This window comes from Lynx rufus, unplaced genomic scaffold (genome assembly GCF_022079265.1).
Source record: "Lynx rufus isolate CCGP_SWC_20201006 ecotype Redwood Valley unplaced genomic scaffold, mLynRuf1.p SCAF_7, whole genome shotgun sequence".
Lineage (NCBI taxonomy): Eukaryota > Metazoa > Chordata > Mammalia > Carnivora > Felidae > Lynx > Lynx rufus.
The window spans coordinates 105,948,807-105,975,213 of NW_025814889.1; the positions used below are offsets into that span (position 1 = coordinate 105,948,807).

Here is a 26,407-nt window from a genome sequence, read left to right on the forward strand (position 1 = left end):
TTTCAGAAGGATGAAATTGCTGTGTCCTGAGCTGGGAATGACTCCCCAAGGAACCAGTTTATTCAGTAAGTGAATGAGTGAAAGAAATAAGGAATGAATGATTTTTAATAGAATTGTAGCTTTAAAACTTTATCATAGTGACTTAACCGATGATAATGTGTTTGTAAGCCTTACTAAACCATTGTAATGAACAAACTAATTTATATTTAGTAGCTTCCCATTTGCATGTAAGTCATGCATTCTAAAGTAGTTGGCCTTGCAAGTAGGTTAAATATGCCTCCAGGAAACCCACTTCACAATATTAATTTGCTTAACAAGCTCTTTCTCCTTAGATATTAGAAATGGAATTTTAAACTCAGATGAGGAAGACTGCCTCTAGATCTGAAGTTAGAACTAATGACTTCTTACTATTATAAAAATTTGACATCATGGGCACGTGTGTGAGTGAGATAAAAACCTTGCAAATGTCACAGATGCACCCCTTTGAACCCACACAGATACCAGTTGCTTTTATTCAATTCACTTTATAGGTACTTCCCAGATTTTTCAAATATGCATTTTACATATTCTGAAAGGGTTTGCAGTTTATAGTTTTTAGAGAAACAGTTTGTTAGGAAGCTCCTCGTTGGCATACACCAAAGTACAATGGTCTTTCCGGTGTGAGAGATAACAGGCTACCAGCGAAAGACCCCATGTAGTGACTTCTTCATTGACTAAAGTCCTTAAGAAGCCCCGAGGACCTGCACAATCTGGTTTCGAGGGATGTTTGCTGTCACAACTGACGTTTCTTTTTCCTTTGCTCTCTGAGCACTCATCAGCCTGGTTTTCTGTCAAGGTCTTGAACATGCCATGCTTAGTCCCAACTCACATCTTCGAATTTCTGCTTCTGAATGAAGGTCCCACTGATGAAGATCTGTTAATTTCTCTCATCCCTCTGATCTCATTTGCTCTGAAGCACATTTGCTCCCTACACTTTGCTTTGTATTTATAGTGCTTATTGTACTTGATACTTATTTTATTCGATTGTTCGTTTCCCTCACAAAGTATAGGCTCCATGAGGACAGAGTTTATGATTGTTTTGTTCAACATTGAACCATTACATCAGCACAGTGTCTGTCCATGGTGAGTGCTTAAGAAATAGTTACTGAATAAATATATATGTGCCCAAAGTCACATACCTAACTAGTTTCATTCAAGCTACTCGTCGTCTAAAGAGAAATTAGGGACAGATGAGTTTCAGTTTGCTTATGTGTCCTGGAAAGATATAATGAAGTTATTTATAACTAACTATTATGGGAAAATTGTCCTTCTCAAACACATACACGCGCGCGCACACACACACACACACACACACACACTCACCACATGCAAACACGAATGGTAGCTGAGCCTATAAGATATCAATTGTAGTACAACTGTACCTTATTCCTCTGTTTCCCTTGACTTTATGTTTCCCCACAGCTCAAAACTACTTTCTACCCATCTGTACATGGTTGTACATGGTTGTGCTGTGTACTGTGGGGCACTTCAGGCACAGCATGCATTCTTTCATTTACCAACTATTTATTGAGTATCTGTTCATTATCAGCACTGCTGTAGGTATTAAGAACTAGCAGTAAACAAGGTAAATAAAGTCTCCTCTATTTACAAAAAGGATTTTTTTTCCTAGTAGTGAAAGGATTTAAAAATATAAAATACCGGAGCATCCGAGTTTAGCTCAGATCATGATCTCATGGTTCATGAGTTCAAGTCCCTGTTTCAGGCTCACTGCTGTCAGTTCAGAGCCTGCTTCAGATCCTCTGTACCCCTCTCTCTTTGCCCTTCCCCCACTGGTATTCTCTCTCTCTCTCTCTCTCTCTCTCTGTCTTTCAAAAATAAATAAACATTAAACATTTTTAAAAATATGAAATATTATTGAATGATGCTCACTATAAGGAAAATAAAGCAGAAGCTGTAAGAAAATAAGACACATGTTTTAGATTGGATAATCACTTTTTAGTTTCTCTAAAAAATGAGATAGAAATTGGGGATGAGATTGGAAATGAGGTTGGAGCAGAAGGAAGACCAAAGTAGAGGGACCATATGAGTGAGAAGAAAGGGCAAGAGCTGAGGTTGGAGAGATAAATAGTGATAGACAGGGATGACTTTGAATTCTAGTTTAAGTACAGAAGGAAACCTCTTGGGTGACTTAAGTGTGAGAACAAAATAATTTTATTTAAATTTTACAAAGCTGTCTGGGACTACTGTGTGGAGAATAAATTATAGGGACAAGCTGGAAGCACAGATTTAATTGGCCTTTGAAGTAGTCCATGCTGTAGAGGGTGATGGTTTAGTCCTAGGTAGAGATGGAAAAGAATGGAACATTCAGAATAACTGACTCCATCCATCCATCCATCCATCCATCCATCCATCCCAGAACATCACTTTCTCATGGATTCTTACATTAATTATCATATTTACTCTCCACTCAAGTTGGCCAAGATAATAATTTCAGTTTTACCTTCACCTTTCCTTTTCTTCACCCTCAACCAACAGATCACTATATCCTGCCAGATAATGACCAAAAATGGCTTGCTATCATAGTTCTTCTTCATCCCTCTTTTCACTCCCTGATTTTAGGTTCCACAATTATTTGCCTGAAAAAATTTAACAGGTTTCTAACTACTTTCTCTGCCTCAGATCTCAAGTCCCTCAAATCCACTTTTCAGACTTGCCTCAAGAACTGCATCTTTCTAAATGCAGTGCTTTCAATAAATACGCCTTGACTTCTCATTGCGGGTAATCTTTTCCTACAATTTTTTTCTATCAACAAAATCACTTTTCTAACAAAAGTTTTAGTAAAAACCAAATATGTAAAAGATGAGCTCTTAGCAAGGGTACCCCATCCCCTGTCTCCGTGCATAAAACCACGGTACTACAAGGCACTGGCTGTTACTACCTCCCAACCTCCGGCACTACTCACCATCCAGGAACTCAATGTACTCTGAAATTACATGTACTTTAGCCTTTGTTCCTTTGAAATTCATCTCCCACCAATACGTCCTGCCCTGTTCTTCTCCCTGGCCCCATGAATTAATCTTTGAAAATCTATATCAAATATATATATATATGTGTGTGTGTGTGTGTGTGTATGTGTGTGTGTGTGTGTGTATTGTAATATTTTGTCGAATAGCAAGGAAAGTAGAAACAACCTAAATGCCCACTGAGAAAACTTGTTAGAGTATGTCATATCTTTTTAGTGAATTTAGAGTAAATTAGAGGATGTCATATCTTTTAAATGACATTTTTAATGAATATGCTATACTGAAAGAGAGAGGGATCCATTTCTGTTGCTGAGAGATAGTGATTTTTCTTCATAATCACCAGATTCTCATGCCAATATCCTTTTATAAGGGTTCAATATTTTTTTGAGACTTTTTTACTGTGCAAAAGAATGAAATATGACATACTCTCCTCTCCCAACTATTTCCCAGGGAGCTCCTAATTTCTTGATTAAAAGCTTAATTTCATTCTCTTTTCTTACACAGTAGGTGTTATTTTCTGGCATTTATGGTAAAGATTTATAACAGTAATGAAATTTTCCAAACTAAATAGAAACAACCCCATAGGCAAACAAATGAGTGCAATTTAATTTTTTTTCTATAATGAAATTCTTACTGTGTACAATATCCATGCAGTCTACTCACTTTGGATTTTAAGTGTATACTTGTGATTTAGAGCCAACATTTATACACACGCTGTTTGGAATTTCCTTGTGCTACTATTAATATATTTTACATTTTCCTAGAGTCCAAATTCCTCCAGCATTAGGAAGGAGAAAGAAATATATTTGTATATATGCTGAATGCACAGATATTTATATTTCCTCAGATGCCTCTTGAGAGTAAGCCAGATTAAGAGATTCTCCAAAGCCTAATACTGTTCTTTTTCAACTGAAGAATTCACAAAATAGAACTTACATTCCAAAATTAAAAGAAAAAAATACCGTTGACTTTCTTACAGTTTTAGCTTACTTACCTTTGTAAATAATGTATTTTTTGTCCTGAATTTATTTTTTTTCTGCTAAAGAAGTACCATCTCAAAGCTTGCACATTACCACTGGAATCTTACATCTTTTGGTAACATGCTGCAAAAGAATAGCTAACATTTCTGTGGAGTTTTACAAATTTACAGATGGTTTGTATACCTACTGTATTATTCCTCATAATACCCAGTAAGGAAAATGACAGCTGTTTCCCCTGGGGTTTGTGTTTTGTTTGGTTTGGTTTTGGTTTTGGTTTTCATGTAGGAAACTGACTTGGCAATGTTGGCTGATTTTTCCAAAATCATACAGGCAGCAAATGCAAAAGTAGGGATTAAAGACCAGGTCTTCCCACTGCTAATCCAGAACTGTTCCCACTTGTCGACTATATATTTGGTTTTTGCTACCTTTGTCCTAAAACATTTCATTTGGAAATAAATTTATCAACACCTTTATAATCTAAGGTCTTTCTGTTATTGTCAGCAAGAATGATCTGTTTGAACAGAATGTAATTATGTAGATAAAACAGCTTGGAGAAAAACCCTATTGTAATGTTTCCTAAACTAAATAACTTATGTGGGAGCTATTCTATATTATACGTATTTAGAAAATGATTCTTTTTAACTAACAAATGCTAGCAAGAATGGGCTGCAATTAAGATAATCTTTTCATTTCTAACACCTAATAAACCCTGAAGTAGCTCTTATGAAACCTCTGGAACCTTCTCCCAGAAAGTAAGCATGTCACTACCAGCACACTCGAGATACTTATAATTGATTAGCCAATTATTTTGTTATTGGATTGCTTTAGCAGCATTGTTGTTCAGACTTAATAATCTTAGTTTCCCTCATACTTTAGTGGCTATCTAAAAATAATATTGATCAGGGCACCTGGGTGGCTCAGTCACTTGAGCATCTGACTCTTGATATCGGCTCAGGTCATGATCTTGTGATTATGGGATCAAGCCCCATATTGGGCTCAACACTGAGCATGGAGCCTGCTTAGGATTCTCTCTCCCTCCCTCTCTGCCCCTCCCCTGCTCTCTCTCGCTCTCACTCTCTCTCTCTCTCTCTCTCTCTTTCTCTCAAAATAAATAAACATTTTTAAAAATAAATAAATAAAAATAATATTCATCACATTTTAATCACTATTCACTGACTTGATAGTCAATAGGACTATCAAATCAATAGGACTTGATAGATGAAAAGCAGATTTATAAATCAAGCCCATTAAAATAACAGGCATTTAGCATGATTGCTAGTGACATTATTTTACATTCAAAGATAAAACTTCAATAGAATATTTGGTGTGATTAAATAATCTTGGACAGCAGTGTTTTTGTTTTTTTGTTTTGTTTTTTAATGCCTAAGCAGTATAGTTTTAACCCTACTGTTTGTGAGCAATGGGCCAATTGTAAAGATATAAATTTTATGTTTCTTCAAGTAGATATTTACTTTTATTCTCAGAGCACATGAAGCAAAAAACAAAAGCTAACTCAAGAATAATTTTATGACCTGGGGCACCTGGGTGCCTCAGTTGGTTACACATCAGACTTTGGCTCAGGTCATGATCTCATGGTTCATGAGTTTGAGCCCCACGTTGGGCTCTGTGCTGACAGCTCGGAGCCTGGAACCTGCTTCAGATATTCTGTTTCCCTCTCTCTCTGCCCCTCCCTCTCTCTCTCTCCCTCAAAAAACCCAAACAAAAAAATAAAACAAAACAAAACAAAAACCTTAAAAACAGAAAAAGCATACAAAATTCATGTTGGTGCAAATAGATTTTCTGTATCTGTCAATACCTCTTATCTGTCATTCTTTTCATCTTTCAGTTACCCTTATGCCTTTAAACTATAGTTATAAGATATTGTCAACCAGGTCAACCCAAATGCTTATGACAAATATTGTGACCTACTACCCATGTTTACCAAAATGAAAACAATCACCATCATAATAAATTGGAATAGTAGAGTGGAAAGGGAAGGGAAAATGAAGTGGAGAGAATTGGGGTTTGGGCCCAGCAGTACTGAATACTTGCTGTGTTACCTTGAACAACTTACTTTATCCTTCAAGATCCACATTTCTCTGGTCAATGGCAAGGATCAAATGAAACTGTGTAAACAATGTACTTTGAACAATTTAAAAGTAGCAAACAAATGTAAAGTACCTGTGGTATAAATAATGAGAGATGATGATGATGATGATGATGATGATGATGATGATAGACTCTCTGACCCATTAAGACACTAAGACTAAAGAAGATGTAGAGGCTTTGTACATAATACATATTTAACAAATAATTGCATTGAGAATGAAAATGATTTGCCATGTTCAAGTTAACCATCAGCTAATGCTGATTTCCCTTGGGAAATTACATATAGAAAGCTGGTAACCAGTTAATATTGTAAGGATAATTCCAAATTCCTGCAGTGGACAGCGATTCCTAAGTGACTAGCATGTATACTGACATTTGCTCCTTGCAGCTGGGTAGACCTTTGCCACTTGCAGGTCCTTAGAGTGTGATGCCTGTAGGTGCATTTGTGCCCACATGAGAAAAAGTTTGATTGAGGTAGACAACAAGAAAAGTAGGGCAAGAATCCCTTATCCATCCTGTGAACCTCAGTCCTGGCAGCATGGAAGTAGGCCATTTTTTTACTCTTTCTGTAAGTAAAGAAAGGAAAAAATATATGTGTTCTGTGCAGAAGCAATTTTTGCCCCTCTGATTTGTTGCTTAATGATAGAGAGAATAGATGAAGGAAAGCAAATTCGTTCTCATTTTGTCGAAGTGAAATTAGATTTTATCTTGGCAAGACGTAGAATTGCTCTGCTGACAACATAATATCAAACTGAAATTTCCTTGAAATATAAGAAAGGGATTGTATCAAAACACAAAGTGGTCATGCATGTGATAAGTGTTCTTTTTAAAAAAATGTTTTTATTTCAGTATCATTGACACATTAGTTCAGGTGTAAAACATAGAAATTAAACTTCTCTATATACTATGCTGTGCTTACCACAAACGTAGCGACCATCTGTCACCATAAAATGCTATTACAATACCATTGGCTATATTCCCTATGTTGTGCCTTTTATTCCCATGATGATATGTTCTTTACAGGAAAAGCACTACATACTTTTTTTTTTCTTTTAAAGCACTACATATTTTTGATAAACTGTGCATTGTGTAGTGGTTCTCAATTGTAAGCTAAACAAAGTAGAGTCCTGCCCAAAGTGGTAACATTCCAGGAGGATGTCAAAGTGTAGCTCTCTGTATGCTTTTACTTGTGTTGTTTATCTGAATTTGCCACTTCGTCCCTTCCCTTGTATTTGAAAACATCCTAAGAGCAAGATCCACTTTCCTTCTCCTATTATTTAGAATGGAGTTATATACCAGATGGAGGCTACATAATTGTTATTGACCAGCTCTTCATTAATATGCTCTCGAATTTTGAAGCCAACTCTTAAAACTGTCAAAATTTCAATGACTTTTATAATTATAAAGACTTCTACTTCTTATCAGCACAGAAGACCACAGAAATTCTCTCCTCAGGCAGAGCATGGAATAGTATTTTTCCACATGAAGTGGTATTAAGCTTTCAAGAGCAAGATAAGAACCACTCTTCCAAGGAGGGAATAGTGGTGAGGAAAAGAAAGAAAGAGAGAAAGAAAGAGAGAAAGAAAGAGAAAAGAAAAGAAAAGAAAAGAAAAGAAAAGAAAAGAAAAGAAAAGAAAAGAAAAGAAAAGAGAGAAAGGGAAACTTTGAACTGGACTTTGGGATACTGAGTAGTGAGTCACTTGTAAGAAGAAAAGAGAAGAGAAGAGAAGAGAAGAGAAGAGAAGAGAAGAGAAGAGAGAAGAGAAAAGAAAGAGAAAGGGAAACTTTGAACTGGACTTTGGGAGTCTGAGTAGTGAGTCACCTGTAGACGCAGGGTTATCCTGAGCATGGAGTTCAATAACGACCCTGCCTTCTAGCTAATGAATCTTGTGCCTGCACTGATGTGGTGAAATAGAGCTTGTAAATAAGTCAGAACCCTCAAGGGTGAACGTGGTGGTTTTAGGTTGGTAAAATTCTCTGGCTATTTGTAGATGCAAATCCTCTCTGGAGAAGAGCATCCCCAATTCAGGCCTTCTGGATTCCCCAGACTAAGATCAAACAATTAATGAATTGAAGAAAACTCAAAAATCACTAGGACCCCAGGGAACTAACCACCATGAGTGAGAGTCAGCAGAAAGCAAATACTGAGACCTCTAAAAGCTACAGGTATTGAAATATCAGGAACAGAATATAGATTAGTTTTGTATGAAATATATAAGAAATAGACACTAGAGTGGTCTTGAATGCTTGAATTCAAAGCTCAAGGGTTAGATTAAATATCAGATTAGTCACAACTGAGAATATTAGTGAAATTGAAGGAACATGGGAGCAAATTACCTAGGATGCCACATAGAAAAGGAAAATAAGGAATTTGAAAAGGAAGTTAAGAAACTGGAGAGTATACAGTGAGAATATCTAATATCTATTCAGAGCCCCAGACATTGAGAACAGAATAGTGAATATACCAAATTTCCTTGGTTGACACAGCACAATATACCCCAAATTGAATAAATAAATCGAAGTCTATACATAGACTCATCATGGTATATTATAGGAAACCAGAGGCAAGATGATAACCTGAGCCAAAAAGAAAATGTACCTTTGAAGGAATGCTAATTTGACCAAGAGCACATACAATTAACATAACCCTGAAAGACACAAGATAATGAAATAATCTCTTTAAGATGTTAAAAGAAAATTTCTGTAATACTGTCAGCAGCTAGGAATATTTTTCAACAATGGTGGTGAAATAAAGACACATTATGTAATCAAAAATTGAAAAATATTACCATCAGTAATCTTTTACTAAAGAAACCTCTGAAGCATCTACTTTAGGAAGAATGGAAATTCCAAAAGGAGAAGTTAAGATGCAAGAAAGAGTGATAAGCAAATAAAACAGCAAACATGAATATAAATCTAAATAAACATGGTGTAAGCTAATGACAGTGATGATTTTTGTGTGTTTAATGTTGGAGCATAGGATGATGTGGCATCTTATTCACCTGTCCCCGCTTGATTTCAGCCAAAGATATATGGCAGAAGGGAACTTTTTCGTAGGGTGTGTGGGACTTTTTTTGACTCATGCCAATGGGGAAGCCCAGCGGAGTCTTGATGTTATAATATATTTTTTAAATGTCAAGTATAATATCTAAACACATAGATTATATTAACATATTATGTAAGTGAAAATGCATAATAATGAACAATGAAATGTATGCTTGTAAACCCAATATAGAACTCTGAAACTAACCATTGCCAATAACTTCCATCTACCTCTGTGCTTCTTCCCTATCCCATCCCCTTGTCTCTCCCCACATGAGATAATCACTACTTGAATCACCACATTGAATCTCGAAGTTTAGGTTTCATGATTTCATTCAACCATCTCACTACCTGACTACCATCTCCATCTCTGGCACCAACACCACCAAATTCTTCAGCTATACCCGGGACCTACAGTCCATGGAAATCACCAGTGTTTCAGTGTCCTTGCCCACATTATACCTCATATCCCTCCTTATTTAAATAAGTTCCAAGATCAGTCATTGATAATCACTCCACTGCACATAATCGTGACTCCTTTGCTTAGTTTCGTCTTATCAACACCTGGCTACATCCATCTCTGCCTGTTCCATGTCTGTATCTTGAAGCTAAACATAGCTAGAGCAAAACACAACTTGTCTTAAAGTTCAGGATCACTAGCCTCAAGTTAGCCCTCAGTGCCAGGTGGCAGTCATACTATCATTTTCTAGTCCATTCTCTCTGATATTTTTCTAGATAACCATACTTAACTCATCAAAAATTTCCAGCATCTCTTTCCCCATCATCACACTCAACTAGACAACCGTGTATCCTTTTTCATTGAGAATATAGAAGTAATCAGAACTTTCATAAGCTTCCATCACCACATCTAACCATCTATTAGCATCTGTGCTAATAGACAGACACCCTTTTCCCTATTATTATAAATTGTCTATACTTCTTGCTCAAACAAGTTTCTTCATTTCTTCCTTAGATGCTTGTGTTCTTAACTATTTAAGGACATTAGTCCTACAGTCGCTTCCCTTCTCCCTCTTTTTCACTGTCTTTCTTATATTAACAGATTTTTCCTTTCTACCAAAATATTCCATCAACATTTAAACATGTTATTTCTCCCCAAATTGGAAAACAAAAAACCTTTCAAGCCTGTTTATGCCTCTAGCTACCATTCCATTTTTTCCTTCTCTTTATGGCATAACTTTCTCTTTTCATTTGGAACTACTCCAAACAGGCTTTTTCTCCAATGATGTCACCAAGACTGCTCTTGTCAAAGTTACAAGAACAACACTCAACAACATTAAATCCATTTGTTCTCAGTTCTAATTTTACTTGTCCTATCAGTAGCATTTGACACAGATGATTACTCATTCCTCCTGGAAACACTTTCTTCCCTCGGTTTCCAGGATTCTTAGCTCTGGTTCCTCTTAACCTTCATCCCCCTGGCCTGTTCCTTCCCATCCATCCAATCTCTTGACCTTGAAATTTTTCCTTTTTCTTGACCCGCTTTTCTCTGTATCTTCACTCTCTCTGAGATCACATTCTCTCTCATGACTTTAAATGGCATTGATATACTGATGACTCCCAAATTTAAATCTCCAGCTGAGATCTCTTCTTTGAACTCTAGACTAATCTACCTGGTGTTTACTTAGTATTTGCACTTACACAGACCCTTCAAGCTACTAGTTCAGAATTGAACTCCTGATCTTCTTCCCACACCTTTTCCTCCACCTTCTTTCCCATTGCAGCAAATCACTTCATTTTCCTAGTTGCATAAGCCAACTCCATTGCCACTATCCTTGTCAAAGACATCAACATCACTGCTAATCTGTAATACAGCAGTTGACTCCTCCTTCATTGGTCTGCTTTCAAAACAACATTCAAAACATGTCAGATCATGTCATTCCTTGTGCAGTTTGCTCCCTCACCTCCAGTTCTTCACTCAGATGCTATTTTAAGACCTTTACAAATCCTCTTATTTAATGTCGTATGTGAGGGTTCAGCATACTTTTGTTGTAGTGGACCAGGCAGTAAATATTTTAGGTTTTGCACCCCTAAAGTCTCTGTCACAACTATTGAGTTATGCTGTTGCAGCATGAAGGCGGCCATAGACAAAATATACCTGATTAGGTGTGACTATTTTCCAATAAAACTTTATTTATGGACATTGGCATTTGAATTTTATGTAATTTTCATGTGCTATGATGTATTTCTTTCCTTTTGAGTATCTTCAACCATCTAAAAATCTACATTTTTAAATGGTCTAACTCTGGGCTGGATATGATTCCCAGGCTGTAGTTTATTGGCCACCCTCCTCACATACATTCCTTAAATGGTTTCTTTGCTGTAGTTTTTATCTTTTCATGCATCACAGTATAATATATTACATGTTTTATTCATATTTTCGTGTTTATTATCTATGTCTTACAAATAAGATATAAGCACCATGAAGCCCAGGATTTTTAACTTGTTCTGTGTACTGCTGAATTCCCAGTATAGGTGCTCAAAAATTATACGTTGAATGAATGCATAAAATGAATGAAAAAGTTATATTTTCAAAAGAAATAAAATTGGCTATAATGGATGAGATAATTGAAGAACTTAATTTTATTTTAGAAATTATAGTTTTGAATATTATAGAGAGATATCATTTTAACCATTCACAGACTGCAAAAGGCTCCATCGTTGACTTTCTTACTAAATTCTTCATTATTATTTCATTGTTATATTTTTTTTTCATCTTCCCTAAACCTCATGTCTTTAGTTAAGAGATACCTGTCTATATCAGTTCCCCTTTTCTTGGGATGGCCTTGCTTCCTGGTCTCTCATTGTTCTCCAGGTTTTGTAGATAAATAGACCTACAAGATTAACCACATGGCCTCCTGCTTCTCAGCTGGAGGCTGCTTTTTCCATGGCCACTATAAGTGATCATGCTTCATAGCATCGTGGACTTAATATTCTAAGAATATTGACTTCATAGTTACCATTTCATTCCTACTTTGTTTTGGATGAACCAAAGAAGTGAACAAAGTTCTTGAAATTCTGTCGCTGACTGAAGTAAATAATAGTGTTAAATTATAGGCATTAGAGCATAGCTGTATTTCTCTAAGCCATTTCAACATACTAAAATGGGATTTAATTATTATATGTAATGGACATTAAACATTTATGAGATAAATGGCCTACAATTTAATTAGTCAAGTATTAAAAAGATAATTTGTTTTAAGAATAATTAATGTGTAATAGCAGAAAAAGATCTCACTTCTGGTTTCTTACACAAAAGAATTAAAAAGATGTGCCTTCTACTAAAGACCTTTTTGTTTTACTTGTTCAATGTCAATCACAGGTAGAGGTGATATGTAGTCAAGTTTTTCTGTAGCTAAGTATCAGATCACTATTCAAGGTTGTTGCATTGCCAATAATTGTTTTTTGGGGAGGTAAAAATGTACTACTGTGTGACTTTATAAACATATTCGATATATATTACATAATCATTATGGTTCCCTAACTCATTATTGAAGATGAGTCTAAAAGAAATCAGAGTTGGTGTCTGAGTATTAATCACTGGGTTTAAAATAATCTGTTTTATCCCCTCTTCCTTTTTAAGTCGCATTTGGGTTGTTATTTGTGGCATATGAGTGAATAAGTATCCAATGTATCTGCCTCAGGCCAAGTATTTGGACTCTGGGTCTGTGTTATTGCCTTATTGATTGCTTGTTATCTGCTTGCTTGCTTGTTTTTATATTAACTGGATAGACCAAAGAAGGGAGGTAAGAAAGTAAGGGTGTAGCATTTTCAAAAATGAAGTTACTCAGAGAAGAGGTAATAACATTGGTAGAGTAGGTAAGGCGATACAAAATCTCTATCCTATACAATTTTGGAAGCTGTTGTGCAGAAAAATGTCATCAAGCCAGTCTTTAAAACCTTCTTAAAAGTATGGAAATATGCTAACTGTTCAGGCTTTACATTAGATGATGGATGCTATCTGGATGTGGCAATCTCAGGTATGAACATCTCAAAAATAAAGGCAAAGTGTGCAATTGAATGTAGAGATCGTGAGGGTAATACGTGAGCTTATACTGTGTGAGCAGCAGCGGTTCTGCCATTAAACCTCCCTTGATTTGCTGTAAGTTTAGATACACACAAGCCGTGTTTATTTTTACATTTTCAGCAGGTGTGACACTTTGGCAAGTGTATTGGCTTGGAGTACAGCATGGCTTCCCTGTGATTGGTGGGTCCTGATGGAATGTTTTCTGAAATGATGGGTGAAGACCTTGCATCATTATTTTTCCAAGCGTGTATCAACAAAGCCTTCATCCTATAAAAGTGCAAATAGAATGTTATGCACCAGGCACCATGTTTACATTTTATTTTTAGTTCCTGGAAAGATTTCTAGTTTCTGGAGGAATTGCTTGCTCCTTCTTGTTATGTTTGATCAGGTCATCCTAACTCAGAGTGTTAGCAAAACTTTCCACTTGTGGTGTGCATGAAGCCTGTGGTGAATTCTCTTTATGAAACACGTTTCTTCATGTTCGTTCTGCCGGTGGACAATTGCTGCCTTCTAATATCATGTTGAAATGTGATTGATCCAAATGATAGTGTCACCCTTGAATGAATCATGCTTCTTCACTCCATGTGTTTCGTGAGAGGAAAAAAAAAATGTCTTACCCGTCCTTAGAGTGTGCCTGCCTAACCTAAATTTCATTTAATCCACTGTTTTGAGGTCTGTGACATGCTCATTTCCATGTTTTTTTTTTAAAAGGATTATTTTCAATAAGTCCTATTCAAGAACAAGTCTGTCATTTCACCAGTATGCAAACTAGAATCTCTCAGTTGACCTCCCTCCGATCACACCCTATTTATTGGCAAACATAGAGGTCAGTTGGAGAAGTGATATATACATAGATTAAAAAAATTTTCCTGGCACCTGTCAAATCTTTACTTCAGTTGAAACTTTGATTCTGTCAAGGTAGTATATCTGTAGCTCTTGCTATACTGTGTTTTTTTTTTTTAAGTTTATTTATTTATTTTGAGAGAGACAGAGACATCACAAGCTGGGGAGGGACAGAGAGAGAGAATCCCAAGCAGCCTCCGCACCGCCAGCACAGGGTGTGATGCCTGACCGACTGAGCCACCCAGGTGCCCCTTGCAGCATTGTGTTTTTAAAAATTCAGACAAGCCCCACATGTGTGCACCTAATCTTAGCTGGTCCACACGGGACCCCCTGAGTGCCAGCCCTAGTCCCCCATGGGGTCCCATTTCCACTCCGACAAGATGAAAGAAACTATCATGAACCAGGAGAAATTCATCAAACTGCAAGCACAAGTGTGCTTTGGTGGGAAAGGAACTGCTCGCCCAAAGAAGGTGGTTCATAGGACAGCTACCACAGAAGATAAAAGGCTTAGGTTCTCTTTAGAGAAGTTAAGGGTAAACAGTATCTCTGGTTTTGAAGAAGTGAGTATGTTCATAAACCAAGGAACAGTGATGCACTTTAACAAACCTCAAGTCCAGGTATCCCTGGCAGTGAACGCTTTCACTGAGACAAGGCAGCCAGCTGACCGAAACGCTACCCAGTATCTTAAACCAACTTGGTACAGCCTGTCTGAGTAGTTTAGGAAAACCTTGTGAATTTCTGCCCAATCTGTGGACGGAAAAGCACCACTCACTACCAGAGAGGAGGAGGAGGATGAAGTTCCAGACCTTGTGGAGAATTTTGATGAAACTTCTAAGAATGAAGCAAACTGAATTGGGTCAACTTCTGAAGAGGATAAAACTTGAAGAAGTTACTGGGAACTGCTATTTTATATTCAGACTGCTTTTTAATTTGTTCATAGATCTGATAAAATCTAAATCTCTAATAGTTTTAAGCCCAAGCCCCTTGGACAGTGCAGCTCTTTTCAGTTTTTGCTTATACACAATTCATTCTTTGCAGCTGATTAAGCTGAAGAAGCCCAGGAATAAAGTTTGAAACAAGGTTAATGAAGATCATTACCTAGTAAAAAATTAATTAATTAATTAATTAATTAAGTTAAATTAATTAATAATTTAAAAAATCAAAAACAAAAACGCAGATGATCATTTTACAGAACAAAAAGGGCCAGCCCCTCAAAAAGAAAAAAAATATTAAAAAGAAAAAAAAATCTCTCTCTCCTTCTGTCTCCCATGACAATGAAGTTCTAAAATGTTATAAACTCAAATCTCAACTTCCAGCATACTCTGAAATACACTTTATTGGATATAAAATACCTGATATGTAATATTCGATATATAATAAAGCATCACTTTATTAGATATATTCGAACTCACGCTTCACACATACACATGTGGATGGAAATCCATTAGGCTGGAAATCCTTCTGTGCAACACAATTATGATGGAGAAAGCACGAGCGTGTTCTAACCTCCCCTTCTTACCAAAGAGAAATGAATAAAGTGTAGAGTGAATTATGTTGCTTAGGGTACATTTGGACTAGAAACAGACAAGGAATTTGGTTCAAGGAAAAGTAAAAGAAAATGCTGTAGGTTTTGTGTCAGCTGTCTACATTAGTAAGGGAAGACAGCTCTTGGTGTTTTAGAGATAGAGATGATTTTGCCTGTGTGCAGATTCTTTACTAAATTTCATTACTTTACTGTTTTAATGTTTTTAACCTTCAGTAAGTTCTACTTATTTTTATTCTTCTAATCTTGCATGCACTTTAAGTCCTATATTTTCTCACTTATGTAGAACTTTTATTTGTAGTTTTACTTCAAATAATGAACTATGTGCTTATCGCAGATCAAGAAAAACAGCGCATTGATTGCATGTTATAACAGCTCTGAGTGAAACTGAGGTGACCAGGGATCTAGCTTTTCCATTCGGATCCTATGAGAGATGTGATGAAATTAAGGGTGTCAGGAAGACCTGTCTTTGAAATAGGATCTTCTTTAGTACGCAGTAATTTCTGAGTTCATATTCTTAATTTAGTATGTGCACTTTAAAATCTGTTAGAAATAACTACCACCTTTGAAAGGACTCTGTTACGATCACTGTTTGCTATCCCCCTAACCACAGATTTTGGCATTTTGATTGCCATCGAAATGAATAGCACTCCACATTGTGTCAGTCACACCCTCATAAAAGTTAAATGAACATTCTTGCAACACCCGCTGGGATGGGACAGATGTAGGAGAGAAGGACTGAGCACACAGGATAAAATGTGTCACCGAGAAATTGAAACTACTCCCTTAACACAGCGTTGTGTCTTGCTTGTCACCTATACCTCTTTTGTTTTATTCAAAGCTATTTCAAAAACACAAATAGCGTGTTGAAATGGAGAATCACTGTAAATCATTTCTATTGTCTGTCAGGCTGTGCCTTGCCATTGCTAGATTCCCTATGTTGTTTTTCCTCGTCGTATGTACACTTGGTAAATCATTTTAGCAGAGATACTTTATTCAAAATACTATAGTCAAAATATGACTACAAAGAACTGTCATTTCTAAACTGAGACCATCGCATTGCATGTGGATATCTGTTTTATCATAGACCTTTGTAACAGATATTTTAGTTTATTGTATCAATATTTAATTTTTTAGTACAATTTTTTTTTATCCATTTTGAGTTGGTCTCAAAGGTTCAACAGCACAGATATCACTAGTGACATCTTATTCTCCAAACTAATTGAAATTCAGACTCTTCTATGTTAGGGCTCTCTCCAATGTTGGCTCTACTCTCAGTTTGCCAAAAAATACTTTTAAAAAGTAACAAGTTGATTTTGATGTGACACCAATTTCAAAAGTTTGTATGCCATTCTCCCTTTGGAAGACTTAAAGTCTTGAAGCAACCTGACAATTCATCTTGTGTAATAAATAGCCTAATAGCCTTAAGGAAGGCATCTCCCCTCTCCTCTATAGCTCACCCTTACAGACATGTCTGATTCTTCTCTGTAGCAGGAAGATTTGTATTCACACGCTGGACTATAAACACCCTGAGGGCAGTGAATCCCTTGATGAAGTGTCTCCTATTAGTGTTTAGAGCAATGCTTAGAACAGTGCATGGATAAGAGTTACACTGACCTCATAAGTCTGAGGGACATCAATGAAATAATGAATGTACACCTTTTAGTGGTTTGTGAGAAGTGCCAAATGTGCAATTAAAGTTGGCTAAAACCCCATACAGACTAAAAAAAATACTGTTCTTGTTCACCACTTATCTAGAGTATCTGACAGCAACATTGACTTATAGTGGGTACCTACTCAGTGTTTATTAAGTTACATTGAGATCAAGTTAGAATTTACCTCTTCTAGGTCAGCTCTTTCTGCTAAATCATATATTTTTTTCTTCTTTCAGCAAGGATTCATTGAGAATTTCTTTCATATGCCAGAGCCTGGCACTAGCACTATAAAGACGGTTAAAATAAATTCACTGTCGGTCTCACTCTCCAGCAAAGACAGATGCTTATAACAAGTAGATATAATTCATTGTGGTAAGTGTTGCAATTAATGTATGTAGACAGTACTATGGGAACATACAGCAGCAAGCTATGATTAAGGGATTGTTAAACTCCCTTTTTAAAATGAGCAGAAATTTGTTGAAAAGAAAATGGAAGAAGGGCTTTGTCAGAGAAGCAGTCTGATAAAAAAAAATAAATGCTCAAAATTGCACATGGCAGAAATAGAAGTTTCACATGGCTAATGCAGAATGTATATTGAGGGCTTATTTGGGGTGCCATGTCGTAATCTGTGTCTTAGCACCAGGCTGAAGAGTCTGGATTCTTTTCTGTAGGCACCTGTAGGTTCTGTAGGTTGATGCTTCAAAACCCCATTTATATTTTAAAAAAGACAGATGGCCAAGTGGGAGATAGATAGGGGTGAGCAGGAATCAAAGGTGGGAGAACAAGAGGTGGACAGTATTTAGGAACAGATGAGATGCCACGCCAGACGGTGCCAATAGAAATGGAGGGTAACAAAGAGAGGGAGAATATGACACATATTGTTCACTTTAATTTCTCTTGTTTTCTCTAAGTCGAATAGCTAAGAAGGGAGCCAGAAAGCAGATAAAGAAGAGAAGCAGGCCATAAAGAAAGATCAGTTCTGTGTGGGGCTAAATAGGAGCTTCCAGCCTCTCCCACATCCAGTTGTCCAAGATTCCCGTCATTGCTGTGCGACACTTTGGTGGACCTGGTGCCCTTCTCTACTGCCCAGATTTGTGTCATCGTCTCACCCACGTTGAAGGTGCACCTATATCAAAGACTTGCCATTTTGTGCATAACAGATTGTCCATCTTGGAAACAGTGCTCATCTGGTTGTTCGTCTTGGGAAAGTGACTCTGACCAGGAAAACACTAGGCCAGACAGTCCTATTTAGGAGCTGTTTTGAGGTAGTAGGAGCTCTGTGGAATTCCCGTTCAAACACCACCAAGTGGGTGACAGCCCTTACAAAACTGATTCTGTCTAAATGTTAAGGAACAGGTGGATCACTAAAAAGAAAAAGGAGAAAGCTAATAAATTTATGAAAATGGTATTGGCCTCTGTAGTAATCAGGAAAAAGAAATCAAACACAATAAACTATTGTCTTACAACTTTCCATTTGTAAAAACTGAAAGTCAGACAATGTCAGTTGTCATTAAGAATATGGAATAAAGGGGCCCCTGTTACATGTTGAGGCTAATGCATTTGATACAACCACACTGAAGAAAAATTTGATAATGTCTAGCAAACTTGCAGATCATCTGCTCCAACAATTCCAATCCTCAAAACTCTCCCAATAAACATATGTAGAGATATTCACAAGAATATGGATGACAACCCTCCTCTAAAGCAGAGTTCATCCTTAAGAGAGTGGGTTTTCATTCAATGGAATTGATATAAAAGAACTAAACTTTATATCCATCAACATGGATAAGTCTGCAAAACAAAATGTTGTGCAAAAAATCTAAGTTTCATGTGCGTGCTTGGCAGGATGACATCTCATGATGGGTGGTTTTAAAATCAAAACTTATAAACATATAAGATTATACATTTATTATGGGTACACAAAAAATAAAAGTGAAAATAGACATTGGAAGGTGAATACCAACTTCAGAATAGTGATTTTCTTGAGAGAATGGGGGGTGAGTCCAGGAATAGGACAGTGAGATATTTGGGGGTTTCAGTTGTCTTTATAAATTTTCACTTGTTAGGCAAGTACATAGTTCTATTGTATCCTCTCAAAGTTTTGTTTGTATACCTATAATATTTAGAGTAAAAACCCTGCATATGGCTTTCCTCACATATTCATTCATTCATTCTTTTAACCTATCACCTGTTAATCTCTTCAGCTACCCATTCACGTATTCTTCTTTCTCAAAGTAATTTTATTTAAATAATCCAAGAAAGGGTGATTAGGGCTTAAACCAAGTAGAGAGAAAAGGACAGAGTATAATTAGAAGGCAAATTTAAGGGAGATTATTGGGTAAAGTTGTCAACACTTAACAACTAGATGTAAGTAGGTGTGTGTGTATGGAGTAAGGCAAGGAATCAAGGATAATTTATTCAGATCTCTAGCTTGGCATTGACCATGAAGCATGCCAAGAAGACAAAGGAAGAGGGGTAACGTTGGAATAGAGGGGGGATGTGGTATCAAACTTTGTCTGGGTTCATGGTACACTTTTTTCCATAATCCTGACAGATAATCTTTAATTCAGTAATTATTTATTGAATATCTGCCATGTACAAGGCACAATAAATAGAGATCCTTTAAGTTTATGCATAAATACTCTTTTTCATGAATATGTTTTTTTTTTTAAGTCCAAACCATTATTTTTTAGGCATCATGGTGCAGTTACTGCTCCACTAAATTCAATTGGGTAAGCAATTTCAACTGAATACAGTTGAATGGCAGTGTGCAGCCTTCGTTAACTACTTGAAAGAGAGTGAGAATCCATTAAAAACTTCAGACTGGGTAAACTCATTTAAGTTTGCAAATTACATTCAGAAGAGAAGTTAAATGTGGTTATCTTGAAAACATCCCCCCAAATTGTAGTATAGTAAATAATAATTGGATAAGGCTAACCTCAGAAATTCTTCCTCAAAAGTTATTTAGTTCAGGGGCGCCTGGGTGGCGCAGTCGGTTAAGCGTCCGACTTCAGCCAGGTCATGATCTCGCGGTCCGTGAGTTCGAGCCCCGCATCGGGCTCTGGGCTGATGGCTCGGAGCCTGGAGCCTGTTTCCGATTCTGTGTCTCCCTCTCTCTCTGCCCCTCCCCCGTTCATGCTCTGTCTCTCTCTGTCCCAAAAATAAATAAAAAACGTTGAAAAAAAAAAAATGAAAAAAAAAAAGAAGAAAAAAAAAAAAAGTTATTTAGTTCATACAACAGTAAATATACAGCTATATGGATACATTGAGCAATTCTTTGGATGGAAATAAACATATTTGTAAAATTAGAAGTTTTGGAAAAATTTGTAAAATTTGTAAATTTGTAAATTTAGAAGTTTGTAATTTGTAAAATTTGTAAAATTAATTTGTAAAATTAGAAGTTCAGATATTTCTGTCTTCATCTTTTTCAAAACTTCTCTTGCCTATTGATTTACCTTCACAAAAAGGAAGTGGTTACAGGGAATAATGGGATAAGAAAGCCCAATTACTGTGTGGGTTTCCAGCTCCCACATAAGCAGACCATTTCAACCAAACCCTTTTCCTTTTTCTAGGCTCTACCCAAATTTTCTGTTCAAAGTTCTAGATTTTAGTCCTGTTCTCAATAGAAACATGAATGTCCAATCCTGAATCCTCATATGGCTTTACTATTCTTCCTCCATAGATATCTTTCTCTTTCCAAGACTGCATAATAGGCAAAGACCAGGAAAATGACTTTGTCTTCTAATCCTGTGTGCTGAGGATACCCTGTGAGCTCAGCTGAGTTCTTTGGGAGCCTCAGAAGTGTTAGTCTAGAATCAGACCCGTGCAATCTTGCCTTTGCTCTACTCCACCCCACCCTATTGAGTTTGCTTACTTCCTCCAGTGTTGGAGAAATAAACCAAAGGCCACAGTCAAGTAACAATAAAGTCGTAATTCCCTGGAGACTTGAAAAAAGATGTCACTTGTTGCCTCAGCATGGCAACCAATTAGCCCCTTTGATGTAAAGCGTCTGTCCTCTTCGAGGAAACAAGAAAGGTCTGGTTCTCCTTTCTAGTCTGTCATTTGTTGTACAGAGCCATAAGCCCCATTTTACTGGGTTGCAAGCTACTGCCTTTGTTAACCTGCTGAAAACTTCATCAGCTGTCTTTAATCAAAGAAGATGTGCGTGAGGGACGACACCAGCAGTTGTGGTTGGGTTTCTGTTTCCCAGCCCATGAGTCACAGCTGGCAGAGAGCAAGGACACCAGTGTATCATCAGACAGCCAGTCACCTGAGCTTCTTTGATTTCAGTTATATAGCTAGGTAGTCCTTAATTCTGTTTAAAAACCTCTACATGCTTCTGTTTGGCTATGAAAAGGTTTTTCCTCTCCTGTCTAATAATATTTGGTCATTTATGGCTTCTGTTTATAATAAAGTTTCATTTGCACATTTCCTACTCTAAATACTTGCCTGGCCAAAAGAATTCACTTTATGACAGGACAGACATTTGATCTGACATTCTTTGTTCTGTATGGGACTTCATCCTCCTCTAGGAAACTTCGTCTCAAAAGATGTAAAATAATATGATCTAAGATCCGGAAATGACCTCTAGAACACTGCTTCTCAAATTGTAATGAGAGTGCAAAACACCTGGGGATCTCGTTAAAATTCAGATTCTGATTCGCTGGTTGGTACCTGAAATTCTGCATTTCTACCAAGCTCCCAGGTGATGTTGATGCTACTTCCTGGACTAGAGGCAAGGCTAGAAGACCCATAGGTACTCAATCCCTTGGGCATCCAGTCAGCTACCCCCGGTCGCGCTGTGAAGGCTTGTCTTTGAAGAGAGAAAACAACCATGTAACAGAAAGTGGTCTATATTGAGTTTTATTCTTAAATTTTTATCAAACACATGAAATTGTTTATGTCAAAGTAACTGTTGACAGTTTTAAGCAGTTACCTAAGGCTTGTACCTAAGTACTTGTTGATTAGGTCACTTTTGAGCATACATGCAAATTTCCTCAGTCTCCACTCAACTCAAGTAAGAGGCTATAGTGATGTTTTAAAAGCATTGCATAATGATGTAAGTTTGTAGGTTTGTAAAATAAAAACTCTTTTTTACTCTGGTGAGATAGACATATTCAGAAAAATACGTTACATCTAAACAAAGAAATCTATTAGCTGCCTAAAAATAGTATGTTCTTGAACATATACATTTTTAGTTTACTTGGATTTTTACTGTTTATAGAGTTGGGCACCTGGGTGGCTCAGTGGGGTGTGTCCAACTTTGGCTCAGGTCATGATCTCACGGTTCGTGAGTTCAAGCCCGCGTCAGACTCTATGCTGACAGCTCAGAACCTGGAGCCTGCTTCAGATTCTGTGTCTCCCTCTCTCTCTGCCCCTCCATTGCTCACTCTCTGTCTCTGTCTCTCTCTCTCTAAAAAACAAATAAACATTTAAAAAAAAAGCACAATTAAAGAGTATATGTGAACTTCTATTGGATCTGTTATCCATTTTAACCCCATAATGTCAATTTTTGATTATTTCTGCTTAATGAGTAACATGCTAGGGTAACATGCTAATGTAAACATGCTAGTAACATGCTAATATAAAATTAAAGTTATTCCATGTGGCACCTGGGTGGCTCAGTCAGTGACATGTCCGACTTTGGCTTAGGTCATGATTTCCCTGCTTGTGGGTTCAAGCCCCACATCAGGCTCTGTGCTGACAGCTCAGAGCCTGGAGCCTGCTACAGATTCTGTGTCTCCTTCTATCTGTCCCTTCTCCAGCTCTCTCTCTCTCTCTCTCTCTCTCTCTCTCAAAAATAAGTAAACATTAAAAAATTTTTTTTAGAAAAGCAAAATTAAAGTTATTCCAAAAACACTATGATAACTAGCACTCAGAACTCATTTTGATGACAGATGTCACTTCCTAATTGTGTTATTTTAGATTAATATTAACTTTTCTTTTTAAAGAAAGAAGTGACTTGAAGTACTCTGAGGACAGAAGAATCTGGGCTGCAGTTCAGTAGCAATAGTAAAGCCTATTTATGTGGCTTGGTTTACTTCACCACCTGTCTTCACCTCTGTCTCTTCTGGTTTAACCTAAGAAAGTCTATAAAGCTAGTAAAGGTAGAGCCAGGTCACAAATCCACAGGGTTTGGATTCAGTAGTTACTCAGGCACACTCACAGGAAATTCTGCTTTCTGTTTCTGAGATGATAGGGAGACAGAAAAGAAGAGGAAAAAGACAATAATGTTGTATTCTCATGTAACCTTAGCAGCAATTCTATGCAGCAAGTAGTGTTATCATTCATTTCTATAAGAAATTGAAGTCTCGAGTGTTCCGTCAACTTGTCCGAGTGCACACATCTCTGGGGCAGAGCTGGCCTGGCACTCAGGCATTGTGACTCTGTAACTTTTGAGTATTTTTAATAATCCCCTTGAGTTGCGATTATAGTTAGGCACAGATACTTTAATAATAAAGTGATTCAAGAAATAACGACTATCCCACTGAGCCATCTGGTTTCTCTCAGCCCCTGTCGCTGGGCCTCTTCTATTTCTGGTTAGCCAGGAATGGTCTCCAACCGTGATTCTCCGTCTCCATTTCCTCTCTTCCCACTCAGGATAGCGGAAGTCTGAACATTTTATCTACTTAGCATCTCTAGTAATTCAGGCTGTGAACACACTTTGCCGTCACTGTAGTAGCTGTTTATTGATAGTTGTGCTGAGCTCCGTGAGGGAATAGAATTGAGAAATGCATCCATGCATCGAACGACTCAAGATAATAATGGGTGGAATGATAACAAAGTTCTGTTAGGAAGACAGAGTAGGTGGTGTTTTAGGTTTCCAGTGTGGACCTTCATTGCACATGTAATTTAGAGCTATGTTTATTTGGCTTGGGGTTTAAAATTAGAAATTGACCATCTGTATTTTTCTTGATAAGTATGGCGTCATCCTGACCAAAAGGTTTTTGAAGGTCAGGAATAGCTTATATTTGCAACATTATTTTTGGAAGAGAAAAGAGGATGTAGACAAGTTTGAAAATAATGCCCTATAGTTGAGGACTTAAGAGAATTTTGCTGTACATCCACAGACATATAGTGTAGCCATTGGAATAAAAATTGTAAAGTATGTATAAAAACATAAAAATGTTTTTATAAAAACATGCATGTGCTATATACCTCAAGCAGATGAAAAGAAGGAAAAGTGAACTTGACATTTGCAAGTCTATTACATACATGTACTGTACCACATTGTTAAATGTCTCATTTTATCTTTCTGACAACATGAAAAAAAGTTGATGTTATTTTGGTATTTCATAAATGAAAGAATTGGGCACAGATATGTTAGGGGACCTCACCAAGGTCACAGTCAGTGGTTGAGCAAGAATTCAAACCCAGACCTCTTAAAGTCCAAATCTGATCATCTCTTTCCAGTTGGTTTATTCTGAGCTATTCAGCCCTGCCCCTAGCACTCTTTTTGGTTCAGAAATAATTGTTTTTACAGTAAAGAGTGGAGTCACATGAATTCAGCTGAAAAAATGCATGCATTTTGTGAAAATACTAAATTGTAAAAATTATTGTGAATTATTTTACACTGCATCACAGAGTTGCCAGGACAATTACTCTGTTGACACCATCTGTAAAATGAAAACACAATCTTAGCATAAACACATTTAGTTTTATCTGATATTTGAAATATGCATTTGTGTAACTGCCAAAATATTAGCTGCTGTATGTTCGCCAGAAAGTTCGAGCAACAAGACAAGAACAGAACTGCCTTTATTTGTAGATAGCAAGCAAAAAAATTTTTTTTTCCCTTTGGGAAGGACTTTTGTTGTTGTCAACCAATATCTCAGAATTTGGGGATGGAGACCCTTGTCTGAAACTAGTGGTACATAGTTTTGTTTGTTTTGTTTTTTAACTTTGCCTTTCATATGATAACTTTGTATTGCAAATATCACATACTATAAAAATTTTTGTGTTTGAGACTCACAACTACCTTTAAAGAAATAATAAAAAACTTTTCTGACAAAGGTTCCATTTTTCTGCACCACATTTTATCTGTTTTGGTATGTTTTTACTTTGCTGTGTTTACAATAAACATTCACCAGGAGAAGTTTAAAAATTTGACTTAAAAATAAGAACTTTGTCTCATTAAACTACTTGGGTTAGATTTGGAAAGGACATTAGTGGTTACATTTGAAATTTTTTTTCAGAGCGTTTACCTTGAAAACATCAGTAAAATTGTACAATTTTTTAACTTATTTACTTACTGTTTGTATAGATGGCCTGGAAGATTGCTAAGGAGAGGAAACAAAGAGTGGGTGGACGTAAATTTGTCAACTTTTCCAACTTAATTTTTTTATTTCTTGACATTGAGTTCACAAAAGAAGATCAATTCTATCTGAAATTGTATGACTTTTAACTGTTTCCTTAGAAAAGTACAGTCTGACTAGGCGACGAGGTTTTCATATGTAACCTATGCCTTCTCATTCAAGAAGAATATTTTCGTAGCTGCCTGCACTATTTAAAGCACAGAGTAAACCAGCTGTTTGAAAACTTTTTGTTGTTGTTGTTATTCCTAGTTATCTTGATCTATTTGTATAAATTGCTAAATTGCTTCCATAAAATGCCTCCAGACATAAGGGAATCATTTGCATAAGTGGATGAAGACTTTTGTCTTCCATGAAGGAAAGCTTGAAACAAGCCTCTTAATCATTTCCCTCCCTCTCTGGTTCCAGTATCCGGCTGCTTTGATGAACCTGGGGGCTATCCTCCATCTCAATGGCCGTCTCCAAAAGGCCGAGGCCAACTACCTGCGGGCACTGCAGCTCAAGCCAGATGATGTCATCACGCAGTCCAATCTCCGCAAACTGTGGAACATTATGGAAAAGCAAGGCTTAAAGACATCCAAGACCTGACACAGGAGGGCAGTACCTCCTCCTCCTCCGTATTTTAAAGCTGGCTTCGTTAGTGAACAGAACTTCCCAGCAGTGCTATGACAAGAGCTAGTGTGGACTTCCAAGATGGGGGCAGAGGTCACTGGGGTCACTGCCACGTCTGGGAGTATTCACTCTGCTGTTGGCACAGCCGTTAACACCAAAAAGGGGAACATTGGAAACCTCCTGAAGGACGTAATTGTTACCCATAGAACTATTATTAAACCAGAGCACTTAAAACAGGATCTT

General features: G+C 36.9%; 1 protein-coding gene and 1 pseudogene across 1 annotated transcript in view; both read left to right on the forward strand.

Moving 5' to 3' along the window:
- Positions 1-26,140, forward strand: part of TMTC2 (transmembrane O-mannosyltransferase targeting cadherins 2) — a 397,116-nt gene extending 370,976 nt beyond the window's left edge. The window contains exon 12 of the mRNA XM_047066931.1: positions 25,961-26,140. Coding sequence (XP_046922887.1) covers positions 25,961-26,140 — 180 coding nt within the window. The remainder of the gene's footprint in view (positions 1-25,960) is intronic.
- LOC124502326 (transcription factor BTF3-like) lies at positions 14,423-14,893 on the forward strand (annotated as a pseudogene).
- Positions 26,141-26,407: the final 267 nt, after the last annotated feature.